We start from the raw sequence: 20953 nt of genomic DNA, 5'->3' as shown, positions 1-20953 counted from the left end.
AGTGTCCGATGGGACCAGTAAAATCATTTAGGTACAGCAGTATGTATTAATTTTGTATGTATTTTAGGATTTGTATTATATCAAAACCCAAATCGCTCAGTCGCTTGTGCTCTACTGTTGATAAAGTACTTTTGTGATATACAGAGATTTTAAGTCAGCTAGGTATTCACTCTGTTAAGGCTGGGGAGGGCAGTTTATTTTCTGACATCACTGGGCAAAGGCTCTAGAATAGTAATGACAATAACCCCTGTGTAGGATTTAGTGGCATCTAGCGGTGAGCTTGCATATTGCAAACACCTTGTCTCTCCCTCGCCTTCCAATCATGTAGGAGAACCTACAGTGGCTGAAAACTTTTGAAATGTCTTGTAGAGCCAGTGTTTGGTTTGTCTGTTCTGGGCTACTGTAGACACCTGGCTGTGCAACATGAAGGCCTCCATAGATGAGGACCCACCCCCCCTCTAGATATAAACAGCTCATTGTAAGGTAACAAAAGCACAACAGTTCTTATTTTTAGGTGATAATACACTAATGAAAGCATACTTATGAATATATTTCTGGCATATTCTGCCAATAAATCCCTGTAAATCTTGTGGTCAAGTGGTCTGGGAGAAAGCTACACTTCTTGTCCTCATCTTGGCTCTAATATCAGGCTTTAGAAAATCTAGTCCCCAATAAAATTATTATTTAAAAAAGAAAATTTAGGTTGTGGCACTTTGGCCAATCACAGGTCGGTAAGATAGTTGATTGTTGAGTCTCATTGAGAGGCGAAGTCCCTCTGCTTCCAGTATGCCCCATGGGGCCTTATGTAGGAAAAATATTAACTGTACTCAACAGTGATAAACAAACACTTTCTAAATCCTGTTTGAATTATGCCATGAATTATGATGTTTGAAGGATAATTTTACAAGTCAAAAAGGTCAGAGTTTGCGGTAGGTTTGTTGGCGTTTAGCTTAGTTTTGTGCGAAACCCCTTAGTGAACTACATCTCTTGTTTTGCACAATATACGTCATCAATACCAACCTCACTCCTCCTTGTAACATCAACAAAAAATTATCTTTCTTTAGAATCATTTACTGCACCTGACTCCTGAGCTATGCTAATGTGTTCTTGGAATATGTGTTAATTTAAGGTTACTATGGTAAACATATACCGGTACATCTTTTCATATGTCAAATCGTTTTCATTTTTGGGGATAAATTGATCTATCTGCTGCACTGATCAGTCATAAGCTTTCTGCTCTGCGATCAAACAACGTCATCCTCCCTGATCTGTAATTATGCAATGAAAAGTGACACCAAATTTTGAATTCTGACTTTTAGCTGTCATGCAGTCATTAGTATATTTGAATCTGAGTTGGCAGGTTAGTCAAAGCAACATCTGACAGGTCATGTATTAATAATGACTTCCTCTGAATAGATACAACGCAGCAGGGATCCTGACTGATGGAGGCGTACAGTAACTTGTCCACCTCTGGTCTATAACTTCAGGACTGACTGAGAGAGAAGGATGTTTGGTTCACTCTCTGGCTCGTTTATCGTCTGGTCCTCCCCTGTGCGTCTGATAAAGTGCCATCTCCTCTCCTCTGTGTGGCAACAGGGAGCCTATAATGGCTGCATGACTGCTGAGCTAAAATGAAACCATTATAATCACTTTTTATGTCTTTACCCAAAGAGACTTGGCAGGATGGGCTCTTATATAGCTTGTGTGACCAGTGTAGATATCATTATTAGTATTCATCATGAACACGTAACCACCCAGATTGTAAATTATAATCCCAAAAATGGCTAATGCTGAGATACGTACTATTTCTTTGGTGGCTGCAGTGTGGCTTTCTGAAAGATAGACTGGTGTTTGCTAAATGAAACACAACACAAGGGACTTCTTGCTTAAGAATAGATATCGTTAATACAAGATCAATAACAATAACCTCTTAATGATTATCTCAACTCTGAAATATGGAAGCAACTTTTTTGACATCTTCATAATTCAACCTAGATTCAAACCCCCCAACATATCTGTTAAATGGCTTTATGTCAGTTTTAGGTAAAGTATGTTAAATTATAATCCAAGACTTAAATTTTCTACTAAATAATAATATGAAGGCACTTTTGTTAAGATTTGCCCTAGTAGACATTGTGCATATTTTGCCATCATTTTGTAGTATTTTTTATTAATTGTAGATTTCCATTTGTAAATACTGTAAATCTACATCTGGTAAAGCTTATACTTTTATTTTAATTCATATATTTTGCTTCTAACTGACCATAAACACACTACAGTGACCAACATCTGTTTAAAACAAACAAAAACCAAAAGCACTTTTGCACATTTGCAATTTGCCCCCCGCCCCCCCCCCCCCCCACACACACACACACACAGTTTTTTTCACCTGTCATACTCTATGACATTTGTTTCATGCATGGAAACTGAAATTTTACACAATACAGAAATGAAACTCTTTTCAAATGTTCATATGTGAAAACCAGCATGTGATGTGTAGGGGCAATACTATTCATTATTTGAAAAATACTAACACATATTGATTTTGTTTAGTACACTGAATATCTTTAGGTCTGAATAAAACAAGACATGTTAGGATGTCATCTTGGGCTTTTCTGCCATTTTAAAACAAACAACTATTAATTGAGAAAATAATCAGCGATTAATCAACTATGAAAATAATTGTTAGTTGCAGTCCTTCTAGACACAGCCTTTTGCATTTTTTGCACGTTTCATGGCCACCACAGCTTCTCCTACACACTTGGGAAGGGAGGGGCTGAACAGTCGAGGAGGTGGCACAATATGTGTTAAAGTGTAAAATGTGTGTCAAATACCATTTTAAATGCAGTATAGTCGTGCTGTAGAAATGTCCTGGCCTACACATCACATTGTACAGATTTAAGAAAACATCTTTGTTTTGTACAGATCCCAACAAAAATGACAACAGAATCATTTTAATGTTTTTCAATGAAAATTACAATAATGATGCAAAAATGTTCATCAATTATTGCAATATCAGCCAAATACTCTCAATTAGACATGTTTTAAAAAAACGTTAAACCATATGTGAGTTGTTTGCAAGCTTGTTTGTAATTTCACCTTGAGATCAGCTGTTCTCAACCACTGGGCCATGGCCCACAGGAGGGCCTCTGAGCACCATCTTGTGGGCCTCAGAGGCAGTGGTGTGGCCAAAGGGTTAGAATAAAATTAAAAACATTTTTGTTTCATTTACAAAATTAGTTCACAAATTATTTTTATATCCAAATGTGCAATAAATTTGCATAATTGAAGTGACCAGTTTTAATGTCATCACACCAATAAGACACATCATCAGGCAGAAACAAGCTTGTTAACATTCCCTCGGATGCAGTGCCACAAAATGGATCGGTGTTTGGATCTTAATGTCAGCGGTAGGACTCACATTACAAAAGGTTAAGAGCCCCTGCTCGAGATGACACTATATCCTACACACTGGTCCTTTAAACACACTAAATCAATAATCTCTAAATAGAACGAAACACAAGAAATACATTATGCATAAAACTGAAGGTCGATGCACAGTAAAAAACTCCAAAGGTGAGCACATTATTTTAGCCATGGTCTTGTAGTAAGAAGTGATTTCCTGTGAGGAGCTCTGCAGTGTTTACCTCTGCTCTCTGGAGCCTTTAAACTACACATGGAGCAACACAGGAGGGATTAATGCATCAGCTCTCTATAACCAATTATCTTCATTAATACACTCCTCCACACCTTCCTCCCAGAGGAAATAATACCACAGGCTGCAGATTTAGCATATTAATGTGATCTTAAATAGGACCTTTATCTGTGTCCTTTGTTCCTTCTTCTTTTACCTGCCCTGCCCCTTTAAGATTAGACATTTCAATCTAGGCGTGTTTCCTGCTGCCATTGACTAAAACCGAGAGCTGGCATCCTGCAGGAAAAAAAACACATCAAACAGCTTTACACGTTTGCCTCCATATAGGCGATCATTTCTCATTTCTGAAGGATTTTTCTTTATTTAAATGAAGGCATAGTGACCATGCCTAACAGCCTGGTCACAGTATAATGTGTGAGGACACGGAGCAGCTCGCCTCTACGATCATTTATGATTTATCGAGATGATATGAATGTCAATCGGTCAAGGTCCGCTCCTCTGCCGATGTCACAGCCTCGGCCGGACCGTCGAGCTGCTTCTGCTGGGAAACATATGCCGCAAGCGTTTGGATGAATTTCTGATCATTTCCCGATATCGATAAGGACGGCGAGAGGACCGAGAGATTGTTTGAGCAGCGTGGGAGCCTCACTGTAGGATGACATGCTGCGGTAAAGAGCAGAAACTGGACATGGTATGGATTAGAAAGCATCGATGATGTGACTGCGACACTTTTAAAACCAAGATAAAAAATGATCCACAGCCGTCAACATGTGCAGAAATCTTTAATATATCTGAGTAAGTCGTTTGTTTTTTGCCAAAGGACTGTGTCACACTGACTGAGCAGCATTTATCCCACCGTTTTGTTGTGTGAGTCGTTTATAACAGCTGACTTTAACCCAAAGAAGCGCCGAGGACTGATCTGGCACCATGTCGGCCGTGATGATAACACGAAAGGTGCGAAAATGGGAGAAGCTCCCGGGTAAAAACACTTTCTGCTGCGACGGTCGGGTGATGATGGCCCGACAGAAAGGAGTCTTCTACCTGACCCTGTTCCTCATCGTCGGGACCTGCGCCCTCTTCTTCGCTTTCGAGTAAGTCTTTTCCATTTCCTCCGTCTGGATCATCATGAACCACGATGATCTGCTCCAGACAGGGTTCAGAAGTCAGTGGTCCTGCTCCCAGAATCCCCAGTGTTTCTATTAGTGGTGTAAGAAAGTGTCGATACACTTGAACATCACGATATCAAGTTTGGTTTTTATGATATCAAATCTCAGAAACACTGTATCGTGATAAATGTTTTTATGGCAGTGGTTCATTTTGTGGTGTTTTTTAATCTGATGCCTAGGTTGCAGTGTTTTTTGTCTATTTTCACTGTTCTGATTCCATGCAAAAAAAAAACAACTTTATAAACTCAGATTTAGGGCTGCGCAGTATGGTTTTAAAAAAAAAGTAATTTTGATTCTTTTGACTGAAACTGCGACATGCAAGATGATGAAAGGGAATGATCATCTTTGCATTGCAATTTTCATTTTGACTGAATGTTTTTTCTTTCATCCAGAGAACAAGATTTTGAGTGTGCTGCCCTAGTCTGATTTGATGCATATATGGTGTCCTGTTCTTAATACTGTGACAGTTTTCCTGAAATTAGATTTAAAAGCAATAGATCATGCTGCTCACAATATCACAATATATCGCAATATACTAAATCCTAACCCTATAGGGCTGGGTGTCAGTACTAGATAGTTTGAGTGTCACGATACTCAAAATCTACGCTTTGATTTGACAATTGATTTTACATTCACGATTCAAATTGATTTGACTTTTTTTAAAATTCAAGATGGCCATGCTATTGTAAGACTATCCTGTCTTGATCTGTGAATATCAACAGATTATTGGTTTTATGCCCTGACAACTGTTGAACATTTACAGTTACAGTACATCATTTTCTTTACAAAGATCATCTATACAGTGGAGTTGGGCCGATGGCTGACAGTTATCGACCACTGAGTCCTCTACCATCATAACACTGTGAATTAAAAGTCCTCTGTGTTTGAGATAGTGTGTCCCCTCAGAGTTTTTGTCATGTGGGAGACAAAACCAGAAAAGCTGTTGCTGGTTTTCATGACACTTTGTCTCAATCTTCTGTTTATTATTTTCTTTTTAAACACAACTAAGTTACGGACGTGCGGTGCTGAGATAAAGACCCTTGTAGACCCAGCAATGATATCCTTGTCCATTGTGGTGTTTCAGTGTGGACATTGTTTTAATCCAATTTGGTAGCCATCACCCAACCCTACTATCATGTGTGATATAATGGTTCATAAGGTACACTGTGTTGTCTTTGAAGAGTTGTTTTTTTTTTCTTTGGACATGCGTCAGAATTCACAAGTAGGCGGAGGTGGAGAGGAAAAGAAATACTAGGAGGGTTGTTGATTCTGCCTTTGATTTCGATTACTGAAATTGAAAGTTAATTTTGATTGATTTTTGAGTTAGTAATGAATTTTAACACTCTTTGTATCAGATCCTTTGAAGTCATTGACCATGGACTTCGTCAGTACAGCAATACCTGCATTCAATCCTTTTTATACCCAGATCGAGAGAAAAAATACTATTTTTATGGTTTTGCTCATAGCCAATCATCACAAGCTGTCATTTTTTAATGTCATGTGTGACAGGCCCACTACCACCTTGTAAACCAATACAGTATATAGTGATGCATTGAAATTGCTTGTTTTGTCCAAATACTATCCACAACCTAAAAATATTCAGGTTCCTACCTACCTATATGACAAAAAATGGTAAACGCCTCACATGTAACGAGCTTGAACCAGCAAATATTTGGTATTTTGCACAAAAAAATCCCTGGAAGTATTAATCATTTACCAAAATAGTTGGTTTTAGTCGCTTCTAGTTGTTCCAACTCCAAGTTTTAGTCTCATCTCAACCATTTCTGTCGTATGTATGATCTACCTGATGTGTGTAGAATATTATCAATCAGTGTCTGATGTTTGAAAGCTTTTAATTTGTACTTAAACATTATGTGACTCTTTGGATTAGTGTTTTTTTGTGTATATTTGTTTTGATAATCTCTAAGACGTGGTGGATCCATGTCTTGTTGCTCAAAATTCGGTCCTCATCAGAGAAATGGTTGATGATTGACCACATACTGGGATGTTAAATATTTCATAACCCTCACTGTCCAGCTTCTCCTCTGCTTTAAGAAAGGAAAGCTGCCTGTTTCTGTTGTCTCAGCAGTTCTGTCTCAACCCACTACTCGCACAACCCGATGGACTCATTAGAACTGCAAACACTGGCGGTCGGCACGGCTGCAGCATGTGAACCCAGATCCTGTCAGTGGAGGCTGCAGCGAGGATTGTTTTTAAAATGAAGAACATGAGTCAAAATGATAATCATGAAGCGGTGCTGCTTCTCATTTAGACTGCGCTCATTTTCTGTTGTTGTCCCACATGTCTCCTCTTCCCTCTGTCTTCTCTTGCCTGAAAAATCAGGCACAATGATTTAGCAGAAAATGCTGCTCTGTAACACAGTAACCCCTCTTGACTGTGGGCGTGTATGCAGCAGCTACCAGGCCAAATGGATTTGGAGCATAGCAGAGAAGAGAAGTAGCTGCTCTTGCATAGTGCCAGGCCCTTCCCATCTCTAGTCTGCTGTGCACTTTAATGGCCTCCAGCTTTCCTCGGAGCCCGGACAGAAAGAGCTGTTGTCCAGCTCGGAGCAGAGAGGGAGAGATGATACTGCTCACACTGAGCGTCCACAGCCCAGAGGAGGCATTGCGGTGACTAATGGCTGGAGGGTTGTTAGCGTACTATGTTCATATTACAGTGGAACATAATTATCTCTCGTGGGGGGGGTGGATATTAACGTGGAGATTGGACCAAGACAACATGGGGGTAATTTTCCAAACTTGCCATTACACGGCATGCTGATATATATCTGATTTAAACCTCTGACAGAGTAATTGACTTCTGCACAAGAGGTTTAATGCGTTCACAAACTGCCTATTTACAGCTATGTTTAATAGAAACACTAAACACAATAAGTCCAGTCTGTCTCGGTATGAATATTGTAGAATAGAATATCTTTACCCAGGATTAGGGCTGCTGATTATTTTATCAGCAGATTATTTTTGTTTTTAGAAATGACAGAAAATAGTGAAAAATGTCTGATTATAATATCCCACAGCAAAATCATGGAAAGTAATGTTAGTCAGTCAGTCCACCACTTTGGCCCAGAAATAAATGTCTCAAAGGACCAGTGTTGAGGATTTTGTGGCATCTAGTGGTGAGCTTGCAGATTAGACACCTTACCTCACTCCCCCTTTCCAAATGTGAAGGAGAACCTATGGTGACCGCGAAACTCTTAAAAATGCGTAAGGCCGTATCTAGAGCCAGTGATTTGCATGTCCATTTTGAGCTATTATAGAAACATGGTGGTCAAACATGGCGATGTCCGTGGAAGAGGATCTGCTCGCTCTGTAGATATGAACGGTTCTTATATTTGGGCGATTACACACCAATGAAAACATACTTGAATGTATGTATGAATGTAATATTCACATGAATATTATATTATATTCCCATCGCATTCTGCCAATAAATCCCAGTAAATCTTACACGCAGGACTTTTAGCAACTGTTAAATGGACTGCCATGAAATTTGGGTAGAGAGAGATCCATGCCATCCATGCCCAGTTTGGCATTAACTGTTCTCACTTTGGTGAACCTCTGACTTTTCATCTAGTGCCATTAAAAGGTCAGAATTTTAATTGTCCTGTCCTTTGGTTTATGGCTAATTACCAGCCAAAATAATGACATCCCAATCAGCCTGAACGCTAAGCTACTTTCTGTTTAGTGCTAATTAGTAAATCTTGGCATGTTAACACACTTAATTAAGATTGTGGACTTGGTTAACATCATGAAACATTGACCAATTACCTACATTTCCACGAACGCTTTTTTTTTGGTTTTCCATTCTGGTACTTACAGCATTCTGGTACTTTTTGTGATATCACCTCCAAGGTTCCAAGCGAGCTGAGGCAATACTGAACGCTGTAGACCACTGATTGGTTGTACAACATGGGACATCCTGCACAAGCCTGACATGTCAAAATTGCCAAGCTACAATCAATAGTGACTAGAATTTTTTCCAAAATGGCAGCCTGCAGAACCCCGCAGTGATCAACTGATGAAGTGCAGATGTATTAAGAGCATCATCCCTTCATATCCTCAGTTATAAGAGTAGTGTACACTTGCTCCTATTAGTGTGAGTAGTAATTGTGTGGTTGAACAAGAGAGAGTGACTGCCACTCATTCTGAGTGATGATGAGGAAAAGGTGAGCAGCGAAGTTGTCTATCTGGCAGTAAATGTACAGTGTAGGTTACAGCTACCAAGGCTGCAGCCTCTCAAGACCAAAACACCTGTGTGTGTGTACTGTTTCCCAAATGCTGCAAAGACATTGCCATGACAGTCAGCTCCGCCTATGTTTACAGAGTACCGAGCAGTGGAAAATTAAGTAGCATGTTAGCATGCCGACATTAGCATTTAGCTCACAGCACCACTGTGTCTTAGTACAGCCTCACAGAGCTGTTAGTCTGAAGTCTTCTTAACTGGCTGCTTGTGTCAGCTAACACAGAGTGGATTATTTCTTATCTTTATCAAAATAGTTGCAAATTATTTTTCTGTCAATCAACTAATCAATTAATTAACTAATTGTTACAGCTCTAGCTAATATGATTTATAGTAGCACAGTGTTCCAAAACACAGTACAGTGTCCATAATTTATCAAAAACCTCATTTTTTAGACATAGGATTGATTAGAAATTGCACTACAATATATTGCACACAAAATATGCATGACACAGCATCATTATAATCTAATTTTAAGAAGCAAAGCTTCTGTGTCAGATAATGCTGGTGCATTTTGCTGTAGTTCATCATTCTGCTATCACATACACTGTCAGGTAGTTTCATTGTTTGAGAGGGTCCAGTCCTCACGTGTCGTCTTGAGTTTGAGCCGCACTGTGGCATTGATATGAGAACAGAGAGGGCAGTGTCCTGGCGTGGGCTGGCTTGCATCCAGCACCAGCCGAGCAGACATCTCACTTTCATCACCAACCACCGGCAACCCGTGCAGGGAGTCCTCTCTGTGCTTTCATTTGTGCTAAATTGCGGAAACGAGCAGCCAAATACACAAATGGAAAGACCCATTAGGAACAACTAAACAAATTATTCACTGAGGAAGAGGGCCTGCCCTGTTTTTTCTTTTACAGGCTGCATCAGTTTTAGGACTGTGTGCTCTTACCCTGTTGGTTTTGTGCCCATTTAAAATGCACTGATCTCATTTTTAAATGGGATTTTACATAATTACATTTACCCACGATGTATAAAAGGCTTTGGTAGTCGTTTGCCAAACATGTATCCGCACAAGGCTTCCTCACAGTTGGATGTTCACTGGTTTGGTTCCAGTTTGCATAAATGTGTATGTGGTGTGTGTGTATGCATGAATATGTGCATGTGGATAGACACCTATGGAGCTTGGCTGAAGGAGCAAGAAACTGGAACACAAGGACAGTGTGTCATCTGTCTGTCCACCCCAGGATACTGATCCACGAGGCCAGAGAAGCATATGGGCATGTTACAAACTGACCTTCTCTATTTGCCTGTGCATGTGTTTGCACTCTCTCTATATCCATATCAGTGCTAAAAATGGTTAATAATTAAGATATTATTGCTAAAAATCATAAAGAACCCCAACATCAAAGCTAAAAATGGTTAAGAACACAGATATCAATGCTAAGGACCCAGATATCAGTGCTAAAAATGGTTAAGAGCCTCAATTTCAACGCTAAAAAAGCATAAATTGCTTAAGAACCCTATGTTTATGCAAAAAAATTGAAAGGAACCAAATATCAATGCTAAAAATGATTATAGCCCACATATAAATGTTGAAATATCAATGCTGAAAATAGTCAAGAACCCATATTCTGCAAAGTACAGGCATTCAGTGTTTCCACTTGACCTGCCTGTCCTCTAGTCGGCTCACATAAAATGTGAAAATGTATGGAGGAGAAGTACAGGGCTGATTCTGCAGACAGATCAGCTGCAGTTAGAGGAGATCCTGTAACCGACCTCTGAGCCTCCCTCAGCATCTAACCCCACCCTGTCTCTCTGTTAGCCAATCAGAAAGCGGCTGCTGGGCCTGGCTAAATGAGCAATAACATGATTTATGCTCTTTTCAGAGTCCATGCTCCATTTACAGTAACAGTGATCTACAGGCTTTGTTCTCTGGAAGCTTCCCTGGCAGGAGGACAGGGCTGCTTCTCTGTGGAGGGTGAAGTGATATTTTTTTTGACCACATCGTGAACCGTACAGAAAGGCACATTTCACATCTCTTCTCACTTTGTCTTCATCTGCTTGATTTGAAAGATGCTGTCTTGGAGGAAGTGGCTGCTTGTTTTATTATGCTGTTAATTCACAAGCATCGTTTTTCATGTTGCTGAAATTAAATCATCATCATTCTTAATTTCACTTAGTGAATTTTCTATGACGCAACATCTGTAATCCAAGCTTTAATCCCAGTAAAGGGACCATGACTTGGCTCTCATGTTTCATCTCTCTCATATGGTATTTAAGTGTTGCATAACAACGAAGACTGATTTAAACCAGAAAACAGATTACACCCTCTGGAGCTTTAGTGTAACCCCTTTTAAAATTCACTCATACATCAACTTCCAAAGAGTTTTTAAAGGACATGTTTCTGGTCAGATATTTTGGCCTGTATTACATATTTTGAGTAACAAAGCAAAGCATTAAATTTCCTGAGAAGTAAAACTACCCAGCAATCTTTGAAAAACCTAGAATGTCTTTTAACAACACTGACTGCTGTTCTGAAGATATTTTCAGACTCATCATAAACACACCATTAATCATCTGGATGAAAAAATAATATTTTTTACACGCTGAAATAGGTTTTTGACCCATTTCCCAAGCTGCGACTGCATTTTCCAGTCTAGGTAGCCAAAACTCACATCCACTATGTCCTTGCTCTTTTTTTAAAACACATGGAGGAAAGGGGGAAAAAATGAATGTGGTATTTTGAATGAAAATATAAAATACTGCAAGGTAGTATTAATATTTCTAATTATAAGTCATGATATTTTTTTGAATTTTGGTTGAAGTAGAACAAGTGGATGTTACTTAGATCCTTTATTTTAAGGTCCACTAGGGTTATTGGAAGAATATGACAGAAATTGAATAAAATATTCCTGAGCAAATGTATATCATAGGCATATAATCACCTGAATATAAGATTTTTTATGTTTTTGTTATCTTTGAATGATCAGTTTATTTACGGAGTGTGTTGGTCCTCTTCCATGGTGGTCGCCACGTTGCACTACCATATTTCTATAGTAGCCCAGAATGGACAAACCAAACACTGGCTCTAAAGAGGGCCTTTAGGGTTTTTCACATAGGAAGGGGAGGATGAGGCCAGCAGTATTCAGGTGGTTGCAGTTGCACCACCAGATGCCATTAAATCCTACATACTGGTCCTTTAAGAAAACGTACCAGATACAGCCGAGTAAAAACACGACATTTTAAAGGACCAGTGTGGAGGATGTAGTGGGATCTAGCAGTTGGCTTGCAGATTGCAAACATGCCGCCTTACCCTCCTTTTCCTAGCTTGTGGGAGAACCTATGGTGGCCTTGAAATTTGTGAAAAATGGGAAAGCCGTTATCAAGAGCCAGCGTTTAATTTGTCCGTTCTGGGCTACTGTAGAAATGTGGTGGTGCAGCATGGTGGACTCTTTAGGAAGGGCTCATTTTAAGGTAATGAAAACACAACAAATCTAATTTCAGGTTATTATACACTAATGAAAAAAATACTTATGAACATTATGTTCCATTTCTGCCAGTAAATACCCCTAAATCTTACACACTGGGCCTTTAAGTAGAAATCCATCACTTGAAATCCCATTTATGTAAAAGCACAAAAGTAATATAAGCTAAATGTATTCACTGAAAATGGAAAACTTTCCCCCACTGACTATTGTTTGGTAATCCTGACGCATCAGTGCAGAAACAGCATTTTACTGTTGTAGTTGCTCCAGGTGAAGCTAGTTTTAACTACTTTATATACAGTCAGGTATTTTAACCCAGTGGTTCACAACCGAGGGACCGGTCTCCTCCAAAGGGTCACCAGGTAAATCAAAGGAGTTGTGAGATGATTGATGTGTAAGGAAATAAGGAACAATGAAATTTGATCTGATTTGGCTGTTTTTGTGAAATTGAGGATAATTTTACTACTTTGGGAAGAAAGAAAAAGAATCAATCTGAGAAGCTTGGAGGTGAAATCTGTGTGGAGGAGTTGTTAACGACTCATAGACATCTGAAACATGGCAAATGGTCGCAAGTGACCACAGATGTTTTGGAAGAGGCCTCAAGCGAAAAAAGTTGGGACCCACTGATTTAATTTTTAACAATGCATTTCATTTAAAATCTTATTCTTTAAATTAACCAGCTGCCCCATAAATGTAGTGGTGTGTATAAGCACAACTGATTCACCTATAATATGCCCATACTTTTCTGCAATAGGTATACTATTACAATCGAAGATGGTAGCTAGACATGACATATCTTCTTGCTCATAAGGTTATTTGTCCGGTCTGGCGAGGAAACACAGTCACAACTTGAGAAACAGGTTGAAAATCTTTTCTATTGTGCAGCAGACTGAATAATTTTTTTCATCCAGATGGTTAGAAAAGATTTTAAGGTTTCTGTAAAAACCTTCTGAACAGTGAAAAATGTTGTTAAACAACCTTCTGGTGTTTATTTTACAGAGAAATAGCTCTGTGACTCAAATGTAATGGTAACACTTGAGAGGCCGGAGAAGCAGGATTACATCTGCAGAAAAGGGCTAAAAGTTGAGAAAGACCTCTTGAGAAAAAGATTTCTGCTGCAGAAGGACTGCAGAAGGACAAAATCGCCCTCAAATCAGAATATTTACTAAGTTCAGTCATGGAGTGGCTTTCTATCAGTGTGTGAAAAGGACGTGAGAGGGCAAGTAGAGTTTGAGAGCTTTTGTTTTTTTTTCAGCAGTGCCCTAGAAACAGGCAGAGTGTACAGATGTTTGTGTGACGGAGGACTGTTCCTGAGGCCCATCTGCCTGCATAGTCGGTGCATAATTCATTTGTAGTATGATTCACGCAGATCTGCAACAGCTTACAACTGTTAAGTATTAATAAAGGAAGGATGTGAAATGTTCAACAAAGGTAGAATGTCATGACTCACCAAGACATGACATGGTGACATACTAATCCTGAGTTTAGTGGTTTTATTGCTGAGAAGTTGAAGTGATTTTAATTCACTCAATATACCCGACTTTACTTTAGAAGCTTCTCATCTTTGAGCTCGTGTCATCCTGAGTTAAGAGGGGAAATCCTCTGGATCAAAGTCTGCAGTAAAGTAGACACGCCCTAATGCATCTAATGCCCACATGCCCTAAACACACACACACACACACACACACACACACAATGCAAACACAGCTAAGTGAACTTCACACTGTCCATACAGAATAAGCAGTACTGCAGGGAGCTTATTTCACTCTCTAATGTGACTAAATTGTTTTATATGTTTAATGCGATCATTGTCCTTTTCAGCTAATTTGATCCCTCCATCAAACCATAAACAATCCATTTTCTTCCATGAACTCGAGGCCTAATGATCACTCTTCAATGATTCTATGACAGTTGTCGGGGCACCTTTAGTAAACAAAACAGTGGATAGCAGCAGCGGAGTGTAGCATATGGCAGACACACTTAATTTGCATTCTAAAGGCTCATTTATGCCTCCTTTACGACCAAAAATAGATGCATCTGTTATAAATTATGTTACCATTACTGCCCACTTTATGTTAGCATGGTTGTTAAGCAATTCATCCACCAGAGGGCACCACTCAGAATCAAACGTTACTCCAAAGATGAAGAGTCAGAGTCAAGCTTGACAACAACAAATGTGGTGACACTGGAGGAGACGGTTAATTATTTTTCCACTAATATTACCAATGAGAGAAATTGATCACAAATATTTTATTTTTAAAGAACTTCTTTGATGTGTCCTTTGGTCATGTTTCACTTGAACTAGCCTATTGGATATACTGTACACTGCCCCCCCTGGCTACCGGTGGTACTACGCCTTTTTGTCCACATCTGGAAGCTCTCAGAAAAAGTGCACAAATATGGGTGGGATGAAGACAGTGTATGGACAGAAGGTGCCGTCCGTATCTGTATGCATATCTAATGCCACGCATAAATGAGCCTTAAGTCTGAAGTAGACAACTATAAAAGACATTTTTGTTCCGTGGTTTTGAATTGATGGTCCAAACAAAGTTACAATAAATATAAAAATCCCTTAAATATACTCTAAGCGCACTCTGTGCCAATTAGTAAATAGTATGAGTTGTTACTGAGTTGTACTTCTGGTGCTTGATGTAATTCAGGCAATTTTTTTCCAGGAAAAAAATCCAATCAGAAAGTTTTGCTCCAGATTTGTGGATGTGTGGGTGTTGAGCAGTAGCTCCCACCAGTCAGTGATGAAAGCCATATTTAGATCCTTTACTTGATGTGGCACTCCACTGAATTTACACAAGAAGATCAGTTTACTCATTGTGGTTGGTACGATGCGGCCTGTGAAGTTGTACAAGCTTTGTCAAGTCTGAAAAAATGACTAGAGTGACATCACCTGAGGCATTTCAGTTTTGAGACTACAAATGTATAACAGAAACCCTGCACTGCAAACTTTGGATGTCAAGTTTGAAAGATGTGAGCATATATGTAAGGTATAATGAAAAAACATAAAACAACTGACTTGTATTATGGGAAATGTAGGATCCAGTGTTTCACCCATACAGGAATTTAAAGTCAGAATATCTTGGTCTCTGCAACATCAAATTTTGCAATTATTTCTTTAATCTGTTTCAGTATAAGTAGCAATAAGACAATTTAAAAATACTCCAATACAAGTAAAAACCTGTGTGTGATTATAGAAGTATTATCAGCAACATGTTCTTGAGAACGTGTAAAAGTAATAGCACTACCAATGTAGGCAAAATGGCCTTTGTCAGCTTTTTATTATTATAGTCAGTATTATAAAGCATATTGATATTATAAAGTAAGTAAACCTGAATCCAAAAAAGTTGTGACATTGTGTAAACATGTCTGTCAGTCATCCAGGTCTTGGTATCGTAGCAAAGGTTGTCATAGACATATGAATATTTTACTATTTGTTCATTTTTTCACATAGACTATCAAGCAAAGCTTTTTTGAATTGCCAGATTTTTGAACAGGGTTTGGCTGTTCAGGTTCAGGCTGACAGGACTGTGTGCAATGCATCGTTGCCAAATAAAAAATTGAAATTTTGTGAAGTACAAGTACTAGTAGCATCAAGTTAAAACAAGTAAAGTTCAGTACTTTAATAAATGCAGTTTTTAGCACTAGGCCTAGTGTTTGATGAGCCTCCATGGGGAAGCAGAAAGTTGAGTAGAAAGAGAGGGAACGTAGGAATGGCATGTCACTGTCATTTGGTGGTCTGATTGATCGCCGCACAGATGAAAACATTTCTCCCGCATGGACACAGAGCCTGATTAAGTCCAGTTTTCTGCTGTCACTGTTGTGACTGATGAACATGGTGTGTCACAGTGCCAGCACCACCCTGCTCCTCAACAGCAGAGGAAATGGTCACATCCAGGAAGGACGCGGAGGCCTGATGGGAAGCGATGATAGAGCGCGCCTCGAATACCTACCAGTCATCATTACGGGAATTACACTTCATCGACAGACTGCCTGCCCTCAGTCTGAATCCACTGGCTGCTCTCTCTGCATTGACAAATGGGCCAAACATACTTCACAGGCCTGGTCCAGTGGAAACTTCTATTGATTTGATCTCTGCTCCTGGTTTCCATTAGTGTGGAAAAAAACACTGCAGGGAAACTGCTCAGACCAGTCCGGCAGGTGTGTGTGTGTCAGTGTTGTCACTGCTCAGGTATGCTGACGTACCTGGTTCATCTACATACTGAGACTGAACAGGTGAACATTGTTCTCTGCCATGTTGGACTGACTGGCAGTTTTTTTGTTTGTTTTTTTTAAGTCAGATACATGCCTTCCCTTTTAAACTTCCTGTCAGCTGTGTGTGCGGATGAAACGAGAAAACAAGACAATATTGTGGAAACTCATATAAATCCAACATTTTTTAGATAAAAAAAAAAAAAAGAATTTAGTTTCTCAAATGTGAATATTTTATGTTTTTTTTTTTTTTTTTTTGCTCCTCTGTGACATCAAACTGAATATCTCTGTATCTTGGACAAAACAAGATCTTTGAGGATGTCACCTTTGGCTTTAGAAAACACTGGTCAACATTTTCACCCATTTTGTGGATGAAAATAATTGACAGATTAATCAATAATTAAATAATCATTACTTGCAGCTCCCAAACAAGTTGTGGTTCACTATGCTGTATAGAGTAAAACCACTACCTCTGCATAAAAACAATGTAAACATAATGATAGAGACGAGCCTCTCTGTATCAGTCCTGCCCCCACATGCTCTGTGTGTGTGTGTGTGTGTGTGTGTGTGTGTGTGTGTGTGTGTGTGTGTGTGTGTGCATGCTCAGCTAGGAGGTTGTGTCCTGCCGAGTAGAGAGTGAAGAGTCATTTGCAGTGTTTGACAAATATTAGTGAAATAATTGATGACAAAACACATTAGGAATTGCATTGATTGCACAGATGGCACATCCTCATTAGACGGGCTACTTCGGTAAACAGCAGAAAACACTGGTGGCAGCGGTTTGATGATTATGCAGTAAAGATTAAAAAGTCCACTTAAACTGCTGAATTTTCCAAATAGGCCACACGCGTTTATTGGCTTGATGAATTAACAAATAAATTAATTATCTTTATTTACACTGTGGTTTTTAAAGCAGAGCTGTATCAAAGACGCACTGATGTCAGAGTAACAGGTCTGTGTCATAGGAGGAAAATGTAGGCTCTGCCTCGCAAATGATGGAAGAAAGTGACGGAAAAAGTTTGAAAGAGAGGTGGGAGTCGCACATGTGCAAGTCTCAAGTCTTAACCTTCAAGTCTCAAGTTAGTGCGGTGAGAATCAAGCAAATCAAGTCTCTGCGATAAGTCGAGCAAGTTATCAGTCAGTTCACACTAAATTCTGATGATCCCTGCTCTCAGTTTTCTTTTTCATCAGTAACGAAAGCTATTGCAGTCTGCTTACATCTTCTAAATCTTTATCATTTTGGACATTTTGTGGCAATGAAGCTTCCAAAAAAGACAGAAAATGAGAACAAGCAAAACATGTCAATAAGAGTAAATAAAAATAAAAACATATCATAAATAGGAGCAGTGGTGGCCTAAAGTTTAGAGAAGCGTGCTTCAGTATAATCCCCCGACCAGCAGGATAAATCTGGGTGGGGAAAGTGAAAGGCAGCACCTGCCCCTCCCTCATGACCACCACTGAGGTGCCCTTGAGCAAGGCCTTTTACCCCAGCTGCTCCGATGGAGCTGCTCAGTGGCCGGCAGATAAGACTGTGGTTGTACTGGGCAGCTTCCACGTGTGATTGTGTAACTGTGTGAATGTGATCAGGGTGTTCCTGCAAAAGAGAGCATCACTCTCAGTGTACCTACCCGGAATAAATAAAGGTTAAAGAAAAAAAAAGAATAAATAAAAATAAAGGGAACAGAATGTCTAGGCGATGTAAACAAAGATGGAATGGATAATAAGATGACATCATGTAATGTCAATATAAATGAACACAAATAAAAGGAGCAAAAGAATAAAAAGATTTAAATTGTTTAAAATACAAGATCACATATAAGCAAGTCTATAAAAATGGGTTTTAAAAAGTGATTTAAAAGTTACTGATTCTACAAGCCTTATCTCCTTGGGCAGGTTGTTCCAAAGTCCAGGGGAATTGCACATCTTGTTTTGTTGTACTGTACTTTAGCACATTGGTTTTGGAATAAAAAATGCTATAAGTGTAAAAGTGCAAGTTCTAACTAATCTAACAATGGTCATACATTCAGAACCAGTCATAGAAGGGCCACCAAGGTTGAATGTGCCGTCTCGCAATGTCAGCGAAAGTGATTCGTGATTCGAACCTGCTCCAAAGTTCCCTGTTGGCTCATGCTACATCCTTCCACCAAGTTTCATGAAAAATTGCTTTTTCATGATCCTGCTGACACACAGACGAAGAAATGGTACAAAAAAATTTGCTTCCTTGGTGGAGGTAATGATATAAACATAATTGTGCCTTAATGCTGCTTTAGAGCACTTTTGTTCACCCAAAATCATTTATAGGTCACACTCATTTCTGTCACAGTATATCCAGTGTTGTGGCTGATATGTGATACAGAAAAATGGCTGCTGTCCATATAGGATATTACATTCCATACGAATGCATCTTACTTGTGCCTGATGACTTTTTTTTAATCTATTAATCTGCTGATTTTTTTTTTCTTGAGTTTCTCTTGACTGATCAATTGGTCCCTTAAAGAAAAAGTGGAAAAATGTCAAAGGTGACTTTTGTTTTGTCCCGGACCCAAAGATGTTCAGTTAATTACTATTTCAGCTCTACTCGTACTAAATATGTGCAGTTCACTTCAGCGAAAAGAGGAAAAGTTTTGAACATTTGTTCTGTCCACACAGACTTTCAATGGGCCGAATTTACATCTTTAATAGAATGAAGGAGAAAGTATGTTGTCTGTGTGAGCAGACATTATCCATGCAAGTTAGTCCTGTACAGTATATGTATGGCACAGTACTTTTACATTCCTGTACTGCAACACCCGTGTTGCATTATGAATATATGATCTCGGGCCACATGGGAGGGAGATGAGGCTGTGCAGTTAAACTATTAATAACTGCATGGAGCAGCCTTTGTGCTGCTGCTGCTGCTCTGTTCTGTCGCAGCACTTTGCTCTACAGCTCACATCTGTTATCACGCTGAGCAGCAGGCCTTTTTGGTGGAGCGGCCCTGCTGGCTCTAATCTCAGTGGCCTGGCTAAAGGAGTTATGCTAATGTGTCTCCGCTCTTCCAGAAGGTGAGGGGAGCGTGGCACGGTGTTATTTATTCACGACCATGACTCCGGCACGGTCCAGAGAAAAGGCTGCTCTCGCAGTTCGTGACCTTATGCTCAGAACACCAGTTCAGAATATGTATGTTGTCATGTCATGACCTCTCTGCACGTGGTCTTTTTGAGAGGGCCATTTCTGCTCAGGTTGGCGTCCGCAGTCGTCATGTTTTCTTGATTCTTTTGACATTAAATCTAGGGCTGCACCTAATAATATGTTAAAAAAATTTGAGTACTCGCCATCACATTTGCCCAGTTTGGGTTATTTAATATGGGGTTGTATGAGGTGCGTACCGATAGTCAGTGTATTAGCTGCTTACAGAAGATGGTGACACTCCCAGTTTGGAGAAACCGAGAGGAGTTCTAACACGAAAGCTAAGAAATTAACTCCTGTGGACAGCATCGGCAACAAAATGTTTTTTATGCACTTAAAAAAGTACCACCTAAAATAATATGTCAGTTTACAAGTATGCTGTATTTACAGTATTTTCACTGCTTTACCTCGACATCAGACAGCCTTTTCTGATGGAAAACTGTTATGTAAGCCAAATATTTCTCTCTCCATGCCAACCAAATTCCAAAGGCAAACTTGGTAATTTTACCTCACAGAACACTGTAGCTTGTAGTTCAGATTCCCAGAAGTCACACAATATCACAAACAAACTGATTGAGGCAGTGGTGGACTCGCATCTCCTGTGTTCTGCAAAGTAAAATGACTGATTTTGCCGATGGAGTTTGGTTGGTTTGGACGGAGCAATATTTGGCCTGTATAAAGGCGGTTTCCTGTCAGAAAGGGCTGTCAGCTGATGGCAAAGTAAAGCGGAAATATCCCAAAAACAGGTTTCGTTGCTGACTCTGTCCACAGCAGTACATTGCTGAGCTTCCATGCTGGTTCCCCTCTCTGCTTCTCTTAACTGGGGACGTGCTGACAGCCATCTACTGTATGTAATACACTGACTATGGATAAGTACTTCATACAACCGCACTTCAATTAATCTTAAAAAAAAGAAAAAACTTAATTACATGTATTATGGAAAGCAAATTGAGGCAACAAACATGCTGGTGGCAATGTGGCCATACAGATGCCTGTCATGAACATACTGTATTTTCTGGAGTTGTCCAAAAATAGAGTCATTTTGAGACAGA

The 20953-nt window shown here is 39.4% G+C and overlaps 1 protein-coding gene across 2 annotated transcripts in view; it reads left to right on the top strand.

Annotated features, from left to right (window-relative positions):
- The first annotated feature begins 3923 nt into the window (after nucleotides 1-3923).
- zdhhc9 (zDHHC palmitoyltransferase 9) overlaps nucleotides 3924-20953 on the top strand; it is a 39560-nt gene continuing 22530 nt past the window's right edge. For both annotated transcript variants that reach the window (XM_084719513.1, XM_084719512.1), the window contains exon 1: nucleotides 3924-4746. In XM_084719513.1, coding sequence (XP_084575639.1) covers nucleotides 4583-4746 — 164 coding nt within the window. In that variant the 5' untranslated portion in view covers nucleotides 3924-4582. The remainder of the gene's footprint in view (nucleotides 4747-20953) is intronic.

The sequence above is a fragment of the Lutjanus erythropterus genome, chromosome 5 (assembly GCF_056507025.1).
Source record: "Lutjanus erythropterus isolate fLutEry1 chromosome 5, fLutEry1.hap2, whole genome shotgun sequence".
Lineage (NCBI taxonomy): Eukaryota > Metazoa > Chordata > Actinopteri > Lutjaniformes > Lutjanidae > Lutjanus > Lutjanus erythropterus.
This window is presented reverse-complemented; position numbering and strand designations above follow the sequence as displayed.